General features: G+C 41.3%; 1 protein-coding gene across 4 annotated transcripts in view; it reads right to left on the bottom strand.

Annotated features, from left to right (window-relative positions):
- Positions 1-505: 505 nt before the first annotated feature.
- Positions 506-19,971, bottom strand: part of Ctcf (CCCTC-binding factor) — a 50,652-nt gene continuing 31,186 nt past the window's right edge. Inside the window, exons 3-12 of one of the 4 annotated variants that reach the window (XM_041650005.1) lie at positions 18,648-19,437; positions 17,927-18,097; positions 14,600-14,733; positions 11,132-11,252; positions 10,005-10,154; positions 6,646-6,806; positions 5,576-5,758; positions 4,854-4,989; positions 2,983-3,159; positions 506-1,980 (exon numbers count right to left, since the gene is read on the bottom strand). In XM_041650005.1, the coding sequence (XP_041505939.1) occupies positions 1,802-1,980; positions 2,983-3,159; positions 4,854-4,989; positions 5,576-5,758; positions 6,646-6,806; positions 10,005-10,154; positions 11,132-11,252; positions 14,600-14,733; positions 17,927-18,097; positions 18,648-19,428 (2,193 nt within the window). In that variant the 5' untranslated portion in view covers positions 19,429-19,437 and the 3' untranslated portion in view covers positions 506-1,801. Of the gene's footprint in view, positions 1,987-2,982; positions 3,160-4,853; positions 4,990-5,575; positions 5,759-6,645; positions 6,807-10,004; positions 10,155-11,131; positions 11,253-14,599; positions 14,734-17,926; positions 18,098-18,647; positions 19,438-19,971 lie in introns of all 4 variants that reach the window. The other 3 variants (XM_041650006.1, XM_041650003.1, XM_041650004.1) reach the window with 3 other exon arrangements.

Genomic DNA, 19,971 nt, shown 5'->3' with positions numbered 1-19,971 from the left:
AATAACAGAGAAATTCAGTAAGGAGTATTTTTGGTGAAACCACACCCCCACACACCCACGATGGCTGAAGTTCAAGTGTGTTTCCACTACAATGTAGGTCTCCGAATCCCCTTGTGGAGCTAAGTAAGAATGACTGCCGGAGCCCGCCCTCGGCCTGCCTTACCTTGCTAGCGTTCTTTGTCACGGGTTGAGCCCAGCTTCTCTTTTTGTCTGGCTAGAAACTAGAGCTGACCCTAAACCTTCCTGAAGCAGATCTCATGGACACAGCCTCCCACCAGCACCCTCTGGCAACACTAGCTGTGCAAGGGACAGGCATTTCTCAGGTGTATCACGGAAGCAGGAGGCTGTGCCCCACACTTGGAGGGCATCACACTTGAAGCAGGTTGCATTCACATGCTGTCATTTGTCAGGCCCATCTATCTCCAGACCGCTGCAGAGAGAAAGCTGTGCACAGGCCCGAGGGACCCCAGCAAACAGGAATAACACAAGGAGTCTGCAGAGTGAGTGCCTGTTAATCCGTTATCATTTATTAGCTGTACAGCAGTAGATCCTCCTCCCCAGCTTTCAACCCCATTACATATTTTATTACAGGTCCTCATGTTGGCGTCCTAAAATAATGAAAAATATCACACAGTACAGCTAAGTACAAAAATGCATCAACCTAGAGTCTGATAGCTAACTGATGGCTCTCTTAAAGCAATACACAGAAGAAAAAAGGGTTTGAAATCAGTCAGACTGAGGCTCTTTAAAAAAACACATGTCAACATGTGACAATTCATGTGCAAGAATCACTTTTAAAGTTGGTTTGCTTCACATTATTAATTTTTTTTTTAGATCCAAAGTTTAAATTACTGACCAAGTGAAATTTGCTGGCTCAGCTTGCCAAGGCTGCTGTGGCCCATTCATAATCAACTATTCTGGCTTTAACAGAGATTTAAAAAATATAACATTCGGCTACAAACAGAGCAAAGAAAATGTTGATGGGAAATCATAATGAGAGTTATCTGTTCAAGGTTCAAATGCTGGCTCCATGAGCTGGAAACTAACTTTCCACATGGTGTCACCACTCGCAGGCAGCAGGTCCAGAGCCCTTCTGCTTCATGATTGGGATCCGATTCAACATTTACACACCACTGAGTCCGTGGTACCTTAATTTGCAAGTAATTAAAATGCTGGGTTTTCTTACACTGCACTTCTTCTCAACCTCTTAATTAATGGAAAAGATTAAAATGTAAAAAAGGTTATTTACAAGCTTGACCATACCAGAACCTTTGCCAAGAAAGCGGCAAAGTACTCAGGACAGAAACTGATCGTAGCATGCCATCCTATTGGTGTGCAGCTGACTCCGAGCAAAGGGAGTCAGGGAAAAGCAAAAGCAAAAACCAGGTTAAAAGTCTAAGTCTTTCCCAAGTCTGCATTTACAATTAAAAACTCTCTTGGGAAGACCATAGAACTCTGGGAAACCCGTGGCCATTTGGAGTTGTTTACTAAATCAAGAGAGAGGGTTCAATGTCTGTTTCCATCTAAGAAAACTAGTTAGGTATCAACACTGTCCTCAGCACTTCACAGTAAACCCTCAGAGACTTAGAACATTCCATGATTTGCTAACATCAAACAACAAGTTCTAGTAAATCACATTTTTCTAACATCATCCTTGAAGCTTTCGTTCTCAATATGTTTGGTAAAATGGTGTAAAATTATGCCGTTCCCAAAGCCAAAAGAAAGAAAGAAGAGAGAAAATTAAGATGCGGGCCGTTTAAACACAGCCCCAATAGTCCTGGTGACGGGCAAGGCCCCGTCATCACCGGTCCATCATGCTGAGGATCATCTCAGGCGTAAGGTCTCCATTGGGGGCATCTGTGGTGGCTGCCTGAGCCTCCTCTTCTTCACCTTCTGCAGGCTCAGCATCTGGCTCTTTTTTGACTTCAACTATAATGTTCTCAATTGCACCTGTATTCTGGTCTTCAACCTGAATGATGGCTGTTGCTGGCAAAGAAGAGCAGGAAGAAAACAAATGGCCCATTAAAGCCCAGAGAGCACAGGGACCCTTTCATAAGCTGACAAGTGAGTGGGATGGCAGCATCATAAAAAGCCTTAGTGATGAAGGAAAAGGAAAAAAAAAAAAAAAAAAAAAAAAAGGCAAGACAAGCCCCTGCTAATATTAAGTGGTAATACATAAAAGCTCAATAGGCTAGAAATTGTCAAATACCAAATGCTGACATTCATCTTTGTAGGCCTCCAAATCATGTATGTTGTGAATTTAGGATTTACAGTAATGTGAGGCCCCACACAGCACATGACTAGGAACAGTCAGAGTGTATGATGGAGCAGACAGTTCTGATTCTGTAGTGCTCCAGGCGAGTGTTGTGTAGGTGAAATGAAGGGCCTGGTTCTAGATCCAAAGTTAACTCTTTCCTGTGATGGCCATCTGAACATGGGGCTCAGGGAGTTCTAACAGATTAAACTTTGAATTTCAAGAGGAAAAGGCTGTTCTGAGATCTAGAGACTGCTGCCACCTGTGCAGTGTACCTGAAAGGGAACACACTTCTGGGCCAGCTCTCTTCCCCTAAGGGTTGGAACTGTGGGTGGTAATAGTACTCAGCTTTACGGGCTAGAACCTCTCTAGACGGACACTCTTGGTGCACTCCTTTATTTTATCCCTCATTCTATCCATAACCACATCAACTCTGAAGATGATGGGGACTGGTTCTTTTACAAACTCTCCCACGTTAATAATGTATTGCCTTTAGGACACCAGCACCCTTCTACTCTGGATGTTTTCGCCTGGAATGTAACAAGCTTTTATAGAAAACTTCCTTTAAAACAAAACAAACAAAAACTAGTTTCAAGTTTCCGGAGAGTGTTGGCCAATGTGACCTTAACTTTTTTTCATGGCTCAGTGCCCATCTCTACAAGAACAGACCCATCTGGCCTCCTCAAACGAGGGAGAAGATGCCTACTGAGACAAGGCAGGCAACTTACGCTGGTTCTGTTTGGGCTGGTTGGTTCTTCCAGGAGGTCGCCCTCTCCTCTTCTTGGCAGGTGGTGGGGCTGGGGCCACAGGCTGAGGTTGAGGCTGAGGCTCTGGCTCAGGTTCAATCTCTACAGCAGGCTCCTCCTCCTCCTCATTGTCATCCAGATCTGGCTCAGCATTTTCTTCTCAAGAAATCAAAGCACAGGTGGTGGGTCAAGCAGAGGTGTGAAACAGAGATAGCAAACAAATTTCCTAAAAACGTGGCTCTACATTTCCTTTACAAGAAAAGGTCTTAGGATGGGCGTTGGTGGCCCACACATTCAAGCCCAGCACTTAGGAGGCAGAGGCAGGCAAATCTGTAAGTTTGAGACTACCCTGGTCTACAGAGTGAGATCCAGGACAGCCAGACTACACACAAAAACTCTGCCTCAAAAAACACCAAGACAGGGCTGGAGAGATGGCTCAGTGGTTAGGAGCACCGGCTGCTCTTCCAGAGGTCATGAGTTCAATTCCCAGCAACCACATGGTGGCTCACAACCATCTGTAATGAGATCTGGCGCCATCCTCTGGCGTGCGGGCATACATGGAGGCAGAATGTTGTATACACAATAAATAAATAAATCTTAAAAAAAAAAAAAAACACCAAACAGAACAAAACAAAAGCTTTTTGGGGGCTTTGAGAAATTTTGGAAAATTATTTTTTTTTTAAAGATTTATTTATGCCGGGCGGTGGTGGCGCACGCCTTTAATCCCAGCACTCAGGAGGCAGAGGCAGGCGGATCTCTGTGAGTTCGAGACCAGCCTGGTCTACAAGAGCTAGTTTCAGGACAGGCTCCAAAACCACAGAGAAACCCTGTCTCGAAAAACCACAAAAAAAAAAAAAAAAAAAAAGATTTATTTATTATGTATAGAGTGTTCTGCCTGCGTATATCACTACAGGCCAGAAGAGGGCACCAGATCTCATTATAGATAGTGTGGGCCACCGGTTGCTGGGAATTGAACTCAGGACCTCTGGAAGAGCAACCTGTGTTCTTAACTTTTGAATCGTCTCTCCAGCCTGAAAAATCCTTCCAAGTAACAGAATCTGCTGGTCAATCTCAGCAGATAGCTGATGGACAGAACTAATGGGTTAAATAAGACTATATGGCTTTTTTTTTTTTTAAAGAAATAGAATTTTTTTTTTCTTTTTTCTTTTTTTGGTTTTTTGAGACAGGGTTTCTCTGTGGTTTTGGAGCCTGTCCTGGAACTAGCTCTTGTAGACCAGGCTGGTCTCGAACTCACAGAGATCCGCCTGCCTCTGCCTCCCGAGTGCTGGGATTAAAGGCATGCGCCACCACCGCCCGGCTGACTATATGGCCTTTGCTAGCAGTAGACTGACTCCAGCATTCAGGGACAAAAAAAAAAAAGAAGATACTACCTATAAGGTTCCAGAATGAACGAGTAATTCCAGACAAAAAGAAGAACTTCAGAAATCTATTAGGGGTCATCAATAATTTCTTCAGAGACAGAACAGGAACAAAACAGTAGCAGGGAAAGAAAAGCCACGGGACAGCGTCTTTGACAGCAGAGACCTCTGCAGCAAACTTCAGAGCTATCTAGGCTCATGTTCACTGTGAACACTTGTAACTTCTGGGAGTCAGCTGCTATTCCTTGATGCCAGGGCTAGCCTTAAACTTGCTATGTAGTGAGGCTGGCACTGAAACCCTGCTCTGATCTTCCTGCTTCTACCTTCGGAGGAAATGTACCACCATGCCCAGCTTTAGAAAGATTACAAGCACAAGAGTGACCTTCTGGCCTCTATATATATCCTGCACATATTCTCTGGAAACTGGGTCTCCAACTGTGTCACCTCTAACAAAATAAAAAATTATTCACTTACCACTATCAGAGGAGTCTTCTTTTTTAGAACGCATCTTTCTTTTTCTTCCCCGTTTGCTCTTCTTTGTCTCTCCTCCATTTTCCCCTTCTACACCATCTGGACCAGCACAATTATCAGCGTGTCTTGCCATTGTATTCTGACAAAAGGAACAAACCTTGTTTCATACTACTAAAAGAGGTAAGTTCGGACTGGAAATTTTAATTGAATAAAAAACTTTAAGGGATGCATAAAACTCCAGGGTTCTGCTAACTGTACCACACATGTTCCCCCCCCCCCCCCCCAACTCAGGGGAGATGGACAACATCTGGAGCAGTCAGAGATGGGGGAGGAAGGAATGAAGGAAACACCTGTCAGAAGATAAGGTTGGGCTCCCAGGGGAAAAGCTCAGTGCCTGTGGTTAGAGGAGTTTCAGGGTGGCTGGCCAGTGATTACTTGGCTAAACAACACAGAGAACAGAAGAGACTCAAGCTACCTAGGGACAGAATGGATTGCAGGTTTCAACCCACCCAAGGAAATGCCTTTTAATCATCAGCCTACAAGATACTGCAGTCCCTATCAACAGAAGGCTCCCTCGTGGACAGAAGAGCTTAGAATAGTGATGAATGACTCTTTCCAATCAGCAAAGCATCTCTACATTTATCACTCCAGTGGAAAAACTGCATTTTGCAATGGCAGATCAAGCACATGATACTAAGAACTGTAATGGGAAAACTGATCCTTACCCGGCGTGTGAATGTTTTCCCACACTTGGAACAGACAAAGGCCGCAGGGACAAAGTTGGGGTCATGATAGCGCTTGAAGTGCATGTCAAGGAGCTGTTTCTGGCGGAAGGTCTTGTCGCAGTGACTGCAGGCGTAAGGCTTCTCCCCCGTGTGAGTGCGCTTGTGCATGATCATGTGCCTCTCCTGAAAACACAACTGCCTGTCAGAAAAGCCTCAGAGCATCACAGGGCTGCTACCCCTGCTGCTATGCAGGCACACCATAGGCCTTTCATCTTCAAGGAGTGGATGGTAACTGTATACTCTCAGGGAGGCAAAAGTGCTCCCCAAAACCCTGCTCACCCCTGCTGGTCTGCTTTCCTAGCTCTCTCTGAAGACTCATTCCAGGACTACTCCATTTCTTCTCCTTCTCAAGTTTTAGCCTTAATGCCCCTGGGTTTTTGATTTGCTTTTTTCCAGTGATGGTCTCATGTAGTCCAGGCTAGACTCAAATTCCCTATATACTCAAGAATGACTTTGTCTCCTGACTCTCCCCAGCACTGATATTGCAGACACGTGCTACCACACCAGGCAAAAAGTACCTATATAGGAATTTTAAACTTTTTACAATATTGGGGCTATTGCTATGGGGCTATGACTGAGCCACATACACCCTCTTCAAGAAAGAAGTTAGTTGATGGTGTGCCTTAAGATATCAACTGTAAGGAAAAGTGCATTTAAATGGAAACCCAGATTCAACGAACTGGTTCAGAGAGTAGCATCTTTGATTTTTGGTAGTATTCCTTATACTGAAAATATTCTTCTTAGAAGCAGCTACCAGGCAGGGCTTTAATCCCAGCGCTTGGTAGGCAGAGGCAGACAGATATCTGTAAATTTGAGGACAGCTTGGTCTGCAAAGCAAGTTCCAGGACACAGAGAAATTCTGTCTTAAAATACAAAGCATAACAAAACAAAAACAAAATCCCAACAAACAAAGAGAAAACACATAGACACACAGACAGCAGCTACCTTTCCTTTGATAATACCTGACAAGGACAGAGTACCAATGGCTTTCTAACTAAGACAGCACCTACCTGTCTACACGCATAATCACACTGGTCACACTTGAAGCGCTTCTCATTTTTGTGTGATTTTTGATGCTGGATGAGAGCATAGCGCTCATGAAACACAGCATCACAGTAGCGACATTTTTTGCCCTGCTCAATATAGGAATGCTGCTTTCGCAAGTGGACACCTGCAAACAAAATATAAAGTTGAACTTGTAAAATCCTAAATTAAATATTTCAATGAGTTAATAATACACTATTTACTTAGAGATCAGAACTAAAACGCTGTCTAGTGGGTGTGAGACCCTGGGTTCGGTCCCTAGTGTCGTGTCACCCCACTCCAATCCACCGGGAACAACAGGTAGAGAGATCAGTAGGCAAAAGACAGGAACCCGAACAGAGAGGACAGCACTGGGCATGGAAGCCAGGAAGTGAGAGCAATAGGAATTAACTGACTCAATGTGAGATGAACTGAAGAAGAGAAAAGTAATGTTGGAGATGACACCCAATGGCACGGCCACTTCTGAGATAAGAAAAGCTAGAAAAGGGTTAAAACCAAACTATCTGTTCTGGCAGGGAATTTGAAACAATGATGTTGAAATGGGGATGGGGACAGAAAAGGATGAACTGGTACTAGAACTTGAGTGGAACCAAGGGAACTGATAAGGTCACATTCAAAAGGGTAGGAGTAAGAACAAGAATGCTGCTCATGCTTGGTTTTTGTTTTTTGAGACAGGGTCTCTATGACTTCTAGCTGGCCTGGAACCGACAGAGATATCATAGACTGCAGTCTACCCACCTCCTGAGTGTTGGGATTAGAGGCTTTCACTACCATGTCCAGCTTTAAATCTAAGAGTTAAGGACATGTGGGAGGGAGGGAGAGACAATTTAAAAAATGGGGCAGGAACTACCAAAGAGAGAAATCCAATAGGCCTTCAATCATGGAGGCCCAGGGAAGAGAGTGCAGCACACTACTTGTTTGTCGGGGTACTGCTTGGGAAGCACCCGAAACGAGGAGAAGGTTTACTACGCCCTACATGAGGGCCACTGACCATAGCAAGCCACTTTCCTGGGGTGAAAGTAGAGAATGTACATGAGAGGTATACTAAAGACAGGCCAGGAAAAGCTAGGAGGGACATAACTTCATCAGAGCTGGTCAGGCGGAAATGAGTTAAACCCAGGGTTAGGATAATTAGTGAAAACAGTTTAGCTATAAGGGATAGGGTGAGAGGTGGGGAGCGTGTGAGTCTGAGTGTGTGTATATGGAAAAATTCACCTTTTACTTTTAAAATGTTTTTGTGGTACTGAAGACTAAACTCAGGGCACTCATGCCAAGTAAACACTGGACCACTGAGTTTCATCACTAGTTTTTTTTTTTTAATATTTATTTATTTATTTATTATGTATACAATATTCGGTCTGTATGCCTGAAGGCCAGTTGAGGGCGCCAGACGTCTTTACAGATGGTTGTGAGCCACCATGTGGTTGCTGGGAATTGAACTCAGGACCTCTGGAAGAGCAGGCAATGCTCTTAACCACTGAGCCATCTCTCCAGCTCCCACTAGTTTTTTTTTTTTTTAATTTGAGACAGGGTCTCACTACATTGCCCACAGTGGCCTTGAACTCACGGAAGCCCAAGCAGGCCTTGAAATTGTTATCCTCTTGCCTCAGCTTCTTGAGCAACTAAGATGTCTGATCTATACCATCAGGTCTTATTCAAAATAAATTTTTTGAGGATAGAGAGAAATCAGTACACCAAGTTGAAAAGAAAAATCAAGGATATGAGCGTGAAGGTGAACATAATAATAATGAAAATACTTAAGTAAACAGGAAAGTGGGGTTGAGGGTGAAGGGACAAGGCACATACAGAGTGACACCAACTCCTAAGGTAGATAGGAAAGGTTAAGGTAAATGTAGATACAATGAGGTTATATAGCTAGTTTTATAACAGGAAATTTTACCCTGTTGCCTTGGTATCTTAAAAAGAAAGAGGAAGATTCATAGTTAAAAAAAGGAAAGAACTTGTCCAACATTACTGTAGCAGTGCCTTCTACAGTGCAGAGCCAAAAGCTCTGTGTCAGAAATGAATGAATTTACTAAGAATGAATGGGAGTAGCCCTAGCAGAGTAACTAGTTGGACTGTTCAGGAGTATGACATATGGTATTCAAAGTCATTGTCTATTCAAACTATTACTCGGTCTCCCCTTTAAAAAAAAAAAAAAACCCCAAAAGCTGAGTGTTAATTCTGTAGACTGGGTTCAACCCCCAGCACAGGAGGTGGGGAGAGAAACACCACACACACTTCATACACTCATCCTTGGGCTCACAAAGCCTAGGACAATGTCCTGCTCTATTACTCTTGACATTACTCCCCTGAGATCGCTGGGGTTCAATTCTCGGTATCATCAACAAAACATAACAACCCTTAAAGGTCAAAAAAAAACCCCAAACAAACAAACAACCTGAGAGAACTCAAGGACCTCTGGCCTCTGTAGAAAATATTTCTAAGGCTATAGCTTAGTGGCCGAGTGATTGACTACTAATATGTGTGAGGCACTGGCTTTGATATTCAACATTTTTAAAAAAGTATAAATAAGTAAAAAACAGGTAACAAATATGTTCAGGAAGTCCTTTGGGCTGCGGGAGCAGACAGAACAGTGTAGTTCTTTCATTTATTAAAGCTGGGTCTATTAATTTGGCTAAGACTAGTTTTAAACTCCTGCAATCAAGGGATTCTCCTGTTTCTGAGTAACTGGGATTGCAGTACAGAGATATGTCACTAAGTCATCTCTTCTGTCTGTCTGAGACAGGGTCTCATGTAACTCAGGGTGTCCTTGAATTCCTGATTCTTCTGCTTCAACTTCCCAAGTGCTGGCACTTACCTACTCCTGGCTTCTAATCTTATTTGGTAAGAAAGATTAAGGGCAAACTCTAGATGTTATTATGTATAAGCACTGGTTACATTAAAATTCCTATAGGTGAATTCACTCTCCATGTAATTCTGGCTTAACTATGCACAAGAATAGTTACCACTAAACCAACATAATACTCCAACTGCTGATAGAATGCACAAATACTGTTGAAAAATCTGGAGGAAATGAACCTTAAACTGAAACATATGTTACTTTCTGAACATTTAGGGAAGAAAAGCTACTATTACAGACAGGTATACTGTTTCCCATTACAGTTTCCATTTAATGTATGTAAATCTATGTTCAGAATATATTATCTTATAGTTTGACTCCAATAAAGAGAAGGTATGGGGGAAGGGGCACAGCTAAGCAAGGGCTTTCACTAAGTGGTAAGCCATTCACATACACAAAAGTTTAAGATAAAGCTTTTATGCTTTTATTTTTATGAATTTGCTATTTGCTTCTAGTACTTACCCAAATCACTTTTTCGGGCTATGACAGTGTCACAGTGGGGACAATGAAATTTGGCCACATTTTCTGTGTGCTTCTGTAAAATGTGCATCTTCATGGTACCACTCTGGGTAAACCGAGCATGACAAATATAACATTCATAAGGTTTTTCCCCTTAAAAGGAAATACAGAATGAACAAATTAAACGAATAAATACTATGGCTTAGGTGGTAAGTAGCTGAGTGGCAGAAACATACATTAGGCTCTAAGGCCTTTCTTTCTTAAGTAAGGCTTGATGTAACTGTTCAGCTCATTCCTATCTCCAGAATTAGCAAACAAACCCAATACCTTTGCTTTGCTCAGCTCTCTACAGAGCCTTCCATTTTAGAATCACAGTTGTTATGGCAAAGCTTACCGTAGGGGAACTAGAACTATACATTTTTTGAAGCAGGGTCTTGTCTTGTAGCTTAGGACAGTGTGGGATTAGAGATCCTCTTATTTCAGCCCCGAGTGTGAAGATTATAGGCTTATACTCTATCACACCTAGCACAAGACTTTCTTTTTACAAAATGATAATACTCAGGGAGAGTCAATTATGTTAGATAATCTATCCAGACTTTTTTTTTAGTTTTTAGAAACAAGGACTGACTCATTATGTCGCCCTGGCTAGTCTGGAATCTGCCATGTACATCAAGCTGGCCTCAAACTCACAGAGATCTGCCTGCCTCTGCTGGGATTGAAAGCGTATACCACAACATCCAGCTTCTGTGTTTAAAATTAAACAATGATTTTTAATTTCTTTTATATCTCCCTTAAAGAACTAGAACCATTCTCACTTATAAAAAGATTCAAACAGAATAAAATTGCTCTCTAGTGTATTTTCAGAACCATCAATTCGGAGAATATACCAGAGCTTTTCTTTTTGGTATTTTCAATCCTGGCTGTCCTGGAACTCGTTTGATAGACCAGGCTGGCCTCAAACTCACAGAGATCCACCTGCCTCTGCCTCCCAAGTGCTGGGATAAAAGGGTGCACCATCACCGCCCGGCACCAGAGCTTTTCTTCCTTTCAGGTACGCCTTGGGCCCATGTGGCAGTTTACAGGATTCACTGAAGAGCAGCTCGTTAGTACCAGGAGGGGAGAAGTCCTACCTGAATGGGTTCTCATATGCCTTTTCAGCTTGTATGTGTCCCTGCTGGCATAACTGCACAAACTGCACTGGAACGGACGCTCTCCAGTATGAGAGCGAATGTGTCGTTTTAATTTGCTGACCTGAAACATGAAAGCAACCGAACCTCTTACACTTCTGTTAACAAGGACTGTAATTTGAACTCTATGGGTTAGGTACAAAAACTTTGTTTTGGGGCATTAAAGTTAGAAAAAGTAAAAAAGATAGATGTTTCTTCATTGTAGCCTTTGCTGTATCTCAGCAGTACTTCAATCCAACTAGAGTGGGATAAACGGGTAGAACACAGACCAGGCAAACTGTCTTCAGTCATAACTGAGTGAGTGATAAGAGACACAATGGTGTACTACAGTCTCTACTTCTGTTTCTTCCCTGTGGTGGTGGTGGTGGTCCTGACGCCTGAACCCAGGGATACAAATGAGGCACGTGCTCTCTACCACCGAGCCACATCTCCGGCCCTTCCTTTACTTCTGTTTCCAAACTTTCACAACACTCTAGTAAGTAATCCATGACTATTTTCGTACTAAGTTCTTACAAAAGTCAACTCCAAACTCATGTTTTAATCCCCATCCTCTTTCCTCTTGTTAGTATCTCCTAGACAGGCTGAGATCTGAGAGTCTCTGTCTTCCTTGCCACTGGCCACGCTGTCTGTCTCTTGGTAACTACCCTACCCCAAGCTATGAGTTTCAAATCTGACTCTATGAAGTACTTCAAAGATTCATAATTAATGTCTGCCCGATTTTTTGGGAAAAAAAAATCTGATTTTAAGAGAAAATCCTCCATACCCATAAAAATCACACACTAAATTTTCACATTTGCTTAAGGGTCAAGTAACTATCTCAGCAGCACTGCTCAATCTCCTCCTTCCCCTCTCACTGCCACATCCAAGGCTCCCTACAAGCGAGGTGATGACGCTCACCTTAGCACACCCACCCCAGACTGTCTGATTACCACATACGCTCACAATTCAACAGCATAGATCCCTCATTAAATTTCAAATTTTTCTTGTCATTCACATTTATTCTGCGGAAAAAAAAATTGGAATCAAATTGGAATCATCATTTATTCATGCCCTTTGGAAAAATTTGTAACGTTTTCTGTCTAAAGATACCACAAAAGTGGTTTTTACTGTTACTTAGTTTAAGTCATTTCACCACTACTAGAGTTAGAAGCATAAAGATTTTATAGCTCCTATTAGAATAGGCTAGGCTATCTATTCCTAATTGAAAAGAAATAAAAAAAATGCTCAGGGGTCTAAAACTATTATTGAGTATCCTCTTTTTTTTTTTTTAAACAGGACTGAACACAGAGCCTAATACTCTACCACTGAGCTACACCCATATCAAGTCCCCCAAATGAAGAACTGACAAATCAGCAAGTAGCAAATTTGATACTGATCTCATGTGATGGGTCTCAGTAAAAATATAGGTACACTCTAAGTAACTACATAAAACTACCTTCAGTTTGTGTGCATAATCTGATGCTTAAACTTGAGTCTGTTTGCCAAGATGTGAGAACATTTATGTAAATATTCTAAAATTCAAAAAGGGGGTGGGTGGGTAGAGATGGCTCGATGGTTAAGAGTGTGTACCACTCTTCCAAGGGTTCACACATTAGGTTCACAGCAACTCACAACCAACCCTTGCAACTCTAGCTACAAGGGATCCAAATTTCTGGCCACAGCAGGCACCTGCACTCCTGTTTACCCAATCACTACACATATAGTTAAAAAAAAAACAAAAACAAATCTTACCCCTTGCATACACACAAAAAAACAAAACCTGGAAGAAATTCTTGAAGTCCTTTAGTGTCAAGCATCACTAACAAGGGACACACAGCTTGTGCACTAGTGCAAGATGCTCAGAGACTGGAGACACAGCTCTCGGTTGAGTTCTTGCCTAAGGCACTGGGTTCAATCACTGTTTCGTTCACAATTTTTTTTATTTCTGCACACTTCTTTTATATCTGGTCTCTCTCCACTGAATTCTTCCTATTCTAAGGTCTTCAGTTAATAATAAGTCTCAAAGGTTTAAAAAATAAATCTGTAAGAAATGTTGGTTAGGGGGATTAGCAAGATGAACCAGTGGGTAAATGTTGTTGCTGATAACTTGAGTTTTACCTTCAAGATCCACATGGTTAAAGAAAAAACTGATTCCGGCAGTTTTCCTTTCACCTTCACACTCATTGAGTGACAGGAATACCAACCTATCCCCCACCACCAAATACAAAAATAGGAAAGAAAACAAACAGAAAATCCAAACAGCTGGGTGTGGAGGAACAGGCCTATAATCCGAACACCTGGGAGGCAGGAGCAAACAGGTTTCTCTTAAGTTCCAGGCCAGCCTGGTCTACATAAGTAGTCAGACCTTGTCTCAAATAATTTTTTAAAAAAGAAATAAATAATTTTATCTTCCTTCTTTTATAATATACTTATCTTCTTTAATTAGTTGTAATTCTTAATATGACAACAAAACATTCAGATCCTACGTTTTGGGAGTAGTTGTGGGGTATTTTTTGTTTTGTTTTTTTAAAATTTAAGACAGGGTCTCACTCTATAGCCTAGGCTGGTTTAAAACTTGCAGCAATCCACCTGCCTCAGCATCCTGAGTGCTGGGATTATAGGCATGAAGGATCACTTCAGTGATCCAGAGTTAACATACATTTACTCTGGCTTTTCCCTAGTATTAGGACTTCACAGTGATGAGAATTGAATTTTATTGTCTATTTTGCAGCTACCTATAAAGTAATACAAACTGTTGAACTAGTCTTGTTTTGGACATACTTAACAACCACTTATTTTTCAATATAATATTAGATTTGTTTGGTTGCTTACTAATTTTATGCAACCCTGGTCCCACTTTGGTAGTATCCTTATCCAATTTGGTAATAGGGTAGACTCAAATACTGAAGTCAATAACCATTCCTACCGTCCTTTTTTCCTTCTAAGTGATGGGAAACAAATCCAGAGCCTCATGAATGCTGCTGCTTGCCAAGCATGTACCACTGATTCATAGCTCCAACCCCAAACCTTCCAATGTTGCAATTATTAAGACAGGGTCTTAACTGTATTCCAGTAGGCTTTAAACTCAATACCCACAAACAAAGAGATACACACCAGACCAGATCTTCCATTTTAAAACAACATGGGTACAGTTATTTCTTCAATGTATAAGAGCATTTTCTTGTATTAATATATGGGTTTTTTTTTTTGTTTGTTTGTTTTTTTGAGACAGGGTCTCTCTCTATAGCCCTGGATGTCCTGGTACTATGTACACCAGGCTGGTCTTGAACTCACAGAATCTACCTACCTCTGACTCCCAAGTGCTCAGATTAAATGTGTACACTAGCATGCCTAACCCTGAAATTGGCATTCTCACACACACACACAAACACACACCCTAAGAAATCTCCCCAAAAATAACTCGACACTCACTTCTACACTGGCATAATCACACATGGAACACTTAAATGGTTTCTCATGGGTGTGTTTATAACGACGATGCCGCACCAATTCTCCACTGGTCACAAAGGCCATGTCGCAGTCTGGGCACTTGTGAGGACGAGTACCTAAAGGAAAGAGGGGATAACAGGAAGAATTAAGGGTCCAGTAAATTACAGGTTTCAATGTATGACTCAAAGATCTTACAAAAGCTGAAAGTGGCTCTACAAGCTACAGGAAGGTTTGAATGAATTTTCAGCACTAGTCCCTAAGATGTGAAAACACACGCCAAACTTCAGTTTCTGCTAATTATTTGAATCTAGTGTCTTTGAATAAAAAAATTCTTCTTAGTGCTGGTACACATTTTCAGTCCCAGGGCTTGGGAGGCAGAGGCCAATGGACCTCTGAGTTTGAGGCCAGCCTATATACAGTCTATACAGTGAGTTATAGGACAGCCAGGGCTACAGAGAAAAATCCCGTCTTGAAAAATCAAAATTAAAAGAAAAAAGAAAAAAAAGAACGTAATTAGGAAAATTCACAATGTCAAGTAGTAGATCAGACACTTGTAGAAATTTTCTTTGTTTTTTCTTTCTCTCTTTTAAAGATAGAGTCTCAATATATAAATATATAACCCAGGCAAGCCTTGAACCCTTAATCCTACTACATTAGCCTCCCAAATGCTCTGGTTTACAATCACAAGACACCATCCCTAACTACAAAAATGCTTTTCTAAAAGGACAAAGTATGAAAAGGGAAGTATCATTGGAAAATGACAGTAACTAAGAAATTGAAAGGAGCTATGCCTTTAATCCCAGCACTCGGGAGGCAGAGGATCTCTGTGAGTTCAAGGCCAGCCAGGTCTACATGAGCTAGTTCCAGGATAGCAAGGGCTGTTACAGAGAAACCTTGTCTCAAAAAACAAAAACAAAAGAGAAAAAGGAATGCTTATTTATTCATTAAATTTGCTTCTTCAGTACCACTGAGCTAGAAGAGAGTATAAAAATTCTTTCTATGAAGTATATATAATCTGGTGGTACAGAAAATAAATTACCAATAGAAGAAAAGCAGCATTTACATCAAAACAATAACTTTTGATTTGTACCTAGTGTACTGAGGGAAGAAAAGAGCTCTATCTTTGGTAGAAACCAGCACGACAACTATCAATGTAGCAGATACTGCTGTGGAGCAGGGATGTCCATCCAATTGTACTACATGACTACCTATGTCCTTCTGCTCAAGGTCCAGGTTTACCAACTAATTTCTCATTTGCTACAACTTTATAGGCAAGAGCATCCCCTAGAAGCTAACTACCGTACATATGCCTTTAATCCCAGTACTAGAGGCAGATACTGGTGAATTTCTGTGAGTTCAAAGCCAGCCTGCTCTACAAAGTGAATTCCAGGACAGCCAGGGCTGTGTAGAGAAACCCTGCCTAAAACAATCAACCCAAAGAATGTCCCCTAAAATGCAATACAAGCATATTTTTAAAATGAAAAGCTTATCCTTCACCATGAAGTGGCACTCTAGTGGTGTGGGAAGTCCTTCTATGTGTTGCTTTTATTGGTTAATGAACAAAGTTTTTTCGTCCAGTGGCTCAGCAGAATAGTTAGGCAGGAAAACTAAACTGAATGCTGGGAGAAAGAAGGCGGAGTCAGTGAGAAGCCATGGAGCCGCCAGAGAAGAAAGAAGCAAGCCACTAGCTGGAACCTTGACAGTAGGCCACGAGCCTCGTGGTAAAATATATAAGAGCTAGCTAGCAATACACTTATGTGATTGGTCAAACAGTATTGCAAATAATATAGTTCCTATGTTTATTGTGGGACTGGGCGGGACAGAAACCTCCACCAACATTCTAGCATGTACACATTTGACTCTTGCAGGCTTGCTTAACTAGGTAAGTAAGTTTTACCAAATCAGTTCTGGATAACCATATCATATTCATATCAGTGTACGTACACATTGACAAATCCTATCAAAGGACAATATAGTTTCTTCAAAGTACTAGATGCAATTATGTGTGTGATATGTGACTAGATGACAAAGCATATCCCAACATATAGCACACTACTTATAAAGCAATAGACAATCTACTAACTGTCTAATTCATCTGAATCCTAAAGAAAGATAACTGATTAATTTATCGGACAACAGGTGCATCAAATAAAAACCAACAGTCAGCATGTAAAGACAGGGGAAAACCTACTCTGAATGAAATAGAGAACTATTCTCCACGAAAAACTGGGTGGGAAGATTTACAGCCAAGTACTTAGGCTAAAAAGACAAAGCCTTCAATAAAGAGTTGTCTTAGTTAGGCTTTCTACTGCTATGATAAACTCTATAACCAAAATCACTTCAATTTACAATTCTTAGGTCACACTACATTGCTGAGAAGTCACGGTAGGAACTATACTTACTGAATTGCTTGCTCCCTCTGGCTTGCTCAGCCTTTTTTTAAAAAAGATTTATTTATTATGTATATAGTGTTCTGCCTGCATATATGTCTGCATGACAGAAGGAAGCACCAGATCTCATTACAGGTGGTTGTGAGCCACCATGTGGTTGCCAGGAATTAACTCAGGACCTCTAGAAGAGCAGTCTGTGCTCTTAACCTCTGAGCCATCTCTCCAGCCCCTCGGTCTGCTTTGTTATATACCCTATGACCACCTGGCCTAGGTGTGGCACCACCCACAATGGGCTGGGCCCTGCTATATGAACAATTAATTAAGAATAGGTCCCACATGATAGCATAAGGTCATTCTTAATGAAAGCATTTTCTCTTCTCAGATAACTACATTTTGTATCAAATTGACAAAGAAAAAAAAAAAACCTGCCAGCACAAGAGTTTAGGAGAGGTCTAATATGTGCTCACCTCACTGGAATCTGGCCATACCCAACATGAAGTTAGTATCAGAATACTGAACACAGCATTAAAGAATTTTTTGTACTTGAACAATAAATTAATTTCCAGAAGGATCTTTATACTTTTCTATTCGTAAGTTGTGAACAACTTACCTTCTCTGAGATAAAGCTACCAGAAATGAACAAAAAGAAAGCCACAGTTTTAACATAGGTAGGATTTACTTATATTTCTAGTGTTCTTTCTCAATGATTGCCTTGGACTTAAGGGTCTCATTTCTTGTCACTGTTAAATCCTCAGCAACACAATAAAGTCTTTATGAATTATGTCAAGTAAAAACCACAGCTATGATAAAGAGGAACAAAAATAGTATTCTTCAACTTCCTCCTGCAGTAAGCCCGGATAGTTTTAAGAACCATGTTTTAACGTTGGTTCTGCTGCAGCCCCACACTCATATCCTGCACCTGTGTGTGTGTTAAGGTGATTCCGAAGTAGGGTTACTGTTCTGAAGGCTCTGCCACAGAGATGGCACTTGTGTGGTCTCTCATCAGTGTGGCTTTTCATGTGACGATCCAAATTTGAACGCCGTGGACATGTGTAACTGCAAAGCTCACACTGGAATGTCTTCTTCACACCTGCATGCAAAACAAAACATCTACTTGTCACAGTGCTTCAGTGTTTCAATTAACTGTAAACTACAATTATAACCTATTAACCTTTTACAATCAAAGTCAATCTAAGTAATTATTTCACAGCATCAATAGGCTCACTTCTCTTTATGACTTAAAAATCCAAAACAAAACCAATATTCAATATGTAAAAACACAAATAAAACCCTTAACTTTTGAGCTGGGTGGTGGCAGCGTATGCCTTTAATCCCAGCATCTGGGAGGCAGAGGCAGAGCTCTCGGAGTTTGAGGCCAGTCTAGTCTATGAAGCAAGCTCTAGGACAGCCAGAGATGTTACAGAGAAACCCTATCTAAAAACCAAACAAACAAATAAAAATTAAAAACAAAACACCCTTCTTTTGTACTGATTAAATGCCCAGGGAACTCACTAGATGTCCTTTAAAAAATAAATGGGGGGGAGGGGCATTTAAATTTAATAAAATAACTTGCACACAAGCTGCTGTAGCCTTTATCCCCAAATGGTTTTACTAGACTATTACAGAAAAACTCATTTTACCTTTTTTTTTGATTTTTGTTGGCTTTGGAGGCTTCATATTACCAACCACTTTCTCTGCATTAACTTCAGACAGCAAACCTTCCTGCTGTTCTTCCTCAAAATCATAGACAGACACATCCACATCTTTGCCCTCCTCCGTGTAACGCAGTTTGCTCTTTTTGGTTTTCTTTGTTTTTTTGGCTGGTGGCTGATAGTCTGGGTCTTTTTGCCAGCTAGGGTCTTCCTGAGGAGGAAGCTCCCCCTGCTCTAGCGTCTCTACTTCTCCATTGGCCCCCACTTTCACCACCTGAAACCCTTCAGGCAAAGGTAAGGTGTGACATATCATCGGTTCACTTTCCGCAAGGCCCTCTTTAGATACTTCATTCTCATAAGCCCCCTGAAGTTCTTCTACTGAAGTGGTAGCAACAGGTACAGTCACAGGAACAGGTACTTGAACAAGCTGAAGTTCTCCTAAGTTAATCGGTTGTTCCTCCATATTTACAACCTGCAAGGTTATGATCTGGGTATCGTCCACTGCAGCCTCTGCTTCGGGAGCCACTGTACCCTCCATTACTTCAGTCTTCATCTGAAGAAGGGTAGGATCCAGCTGTTCCATCATTACCATCTGTACACCACTGTTGACATCCTGGACCACCTCACCCCCATCTGTCTGGTTCTGGGGCAGGTGGCAAGCATCTTCTTCCTGGCCCCCTTCCCGACGTCTCTGGTAAGTCTTTCTTTCCTTTCCTTTAATGAAAGTTTCAGACTCTTCCACAATGGCTTCAACCGCCTCACCTTCCATTTCCCCTTCCTTTATTAAGGGAGAACACAAATTGTTATTTAAGATAAGGTTTGCCAAATAAAAATACATACATTTTAAACTAAAATCCCCTTGGTGAATGAATTAGGCATCCATCAATGGTTGTTCAACAATCTACCTCTTTCGGCTGGGTGGTGGTGGTCCACACCTTTAATCCCAGCACTTGGGAGGCAGAGGCAGGCAGATCTCTTTGAGTTTGAGGCCAGCCTGGTCTACAAGAGCTAGTTCCATGACAGGCTCCAAAGCTACAGAGAAACCCTGTCTTTAAAAACAAAACAAAACAAAACAAAACAACAAAAAACAATCTACCTCTTTGATGGAAGAAAAAAAAATCTACCATCTACATTTTAAATCTTGCCAATCAAAACAAAAAATCTGAAATTGATGAAGACTCTAGCGCATACTCCCAATGAACAAAACCTGGAGAGAGTGGGTGTTAAAATACACTGCAGAAGTGAAGCTCATAGTCCAGGAGAAACAATAGATTATTAATTCTGGTTTCTTATTAAAATAAATCATCAAAAG

This window comes from Microtus oregoni, unplaced genomic scaffold (assembly GCF_018167655.1).
Source record: "Microtus oregoni isolate MIOR12 unplaced genomic scaffold, Mior012 000004F_ref0000308, whole genome shotgun sequence".
In the NCBI taxonomy this organism is placed as follows: domain Eukaryota; kingdom Metazoa; phylum Chordata; class Mammalia; order Rodentia; family Cricetidae; genus Microtus; species Microtus oregoni.
Note: the sequence above shows the minus strand (reverse complement) of the source record. Positions and strands in the feature narration are given on the sequence as shown.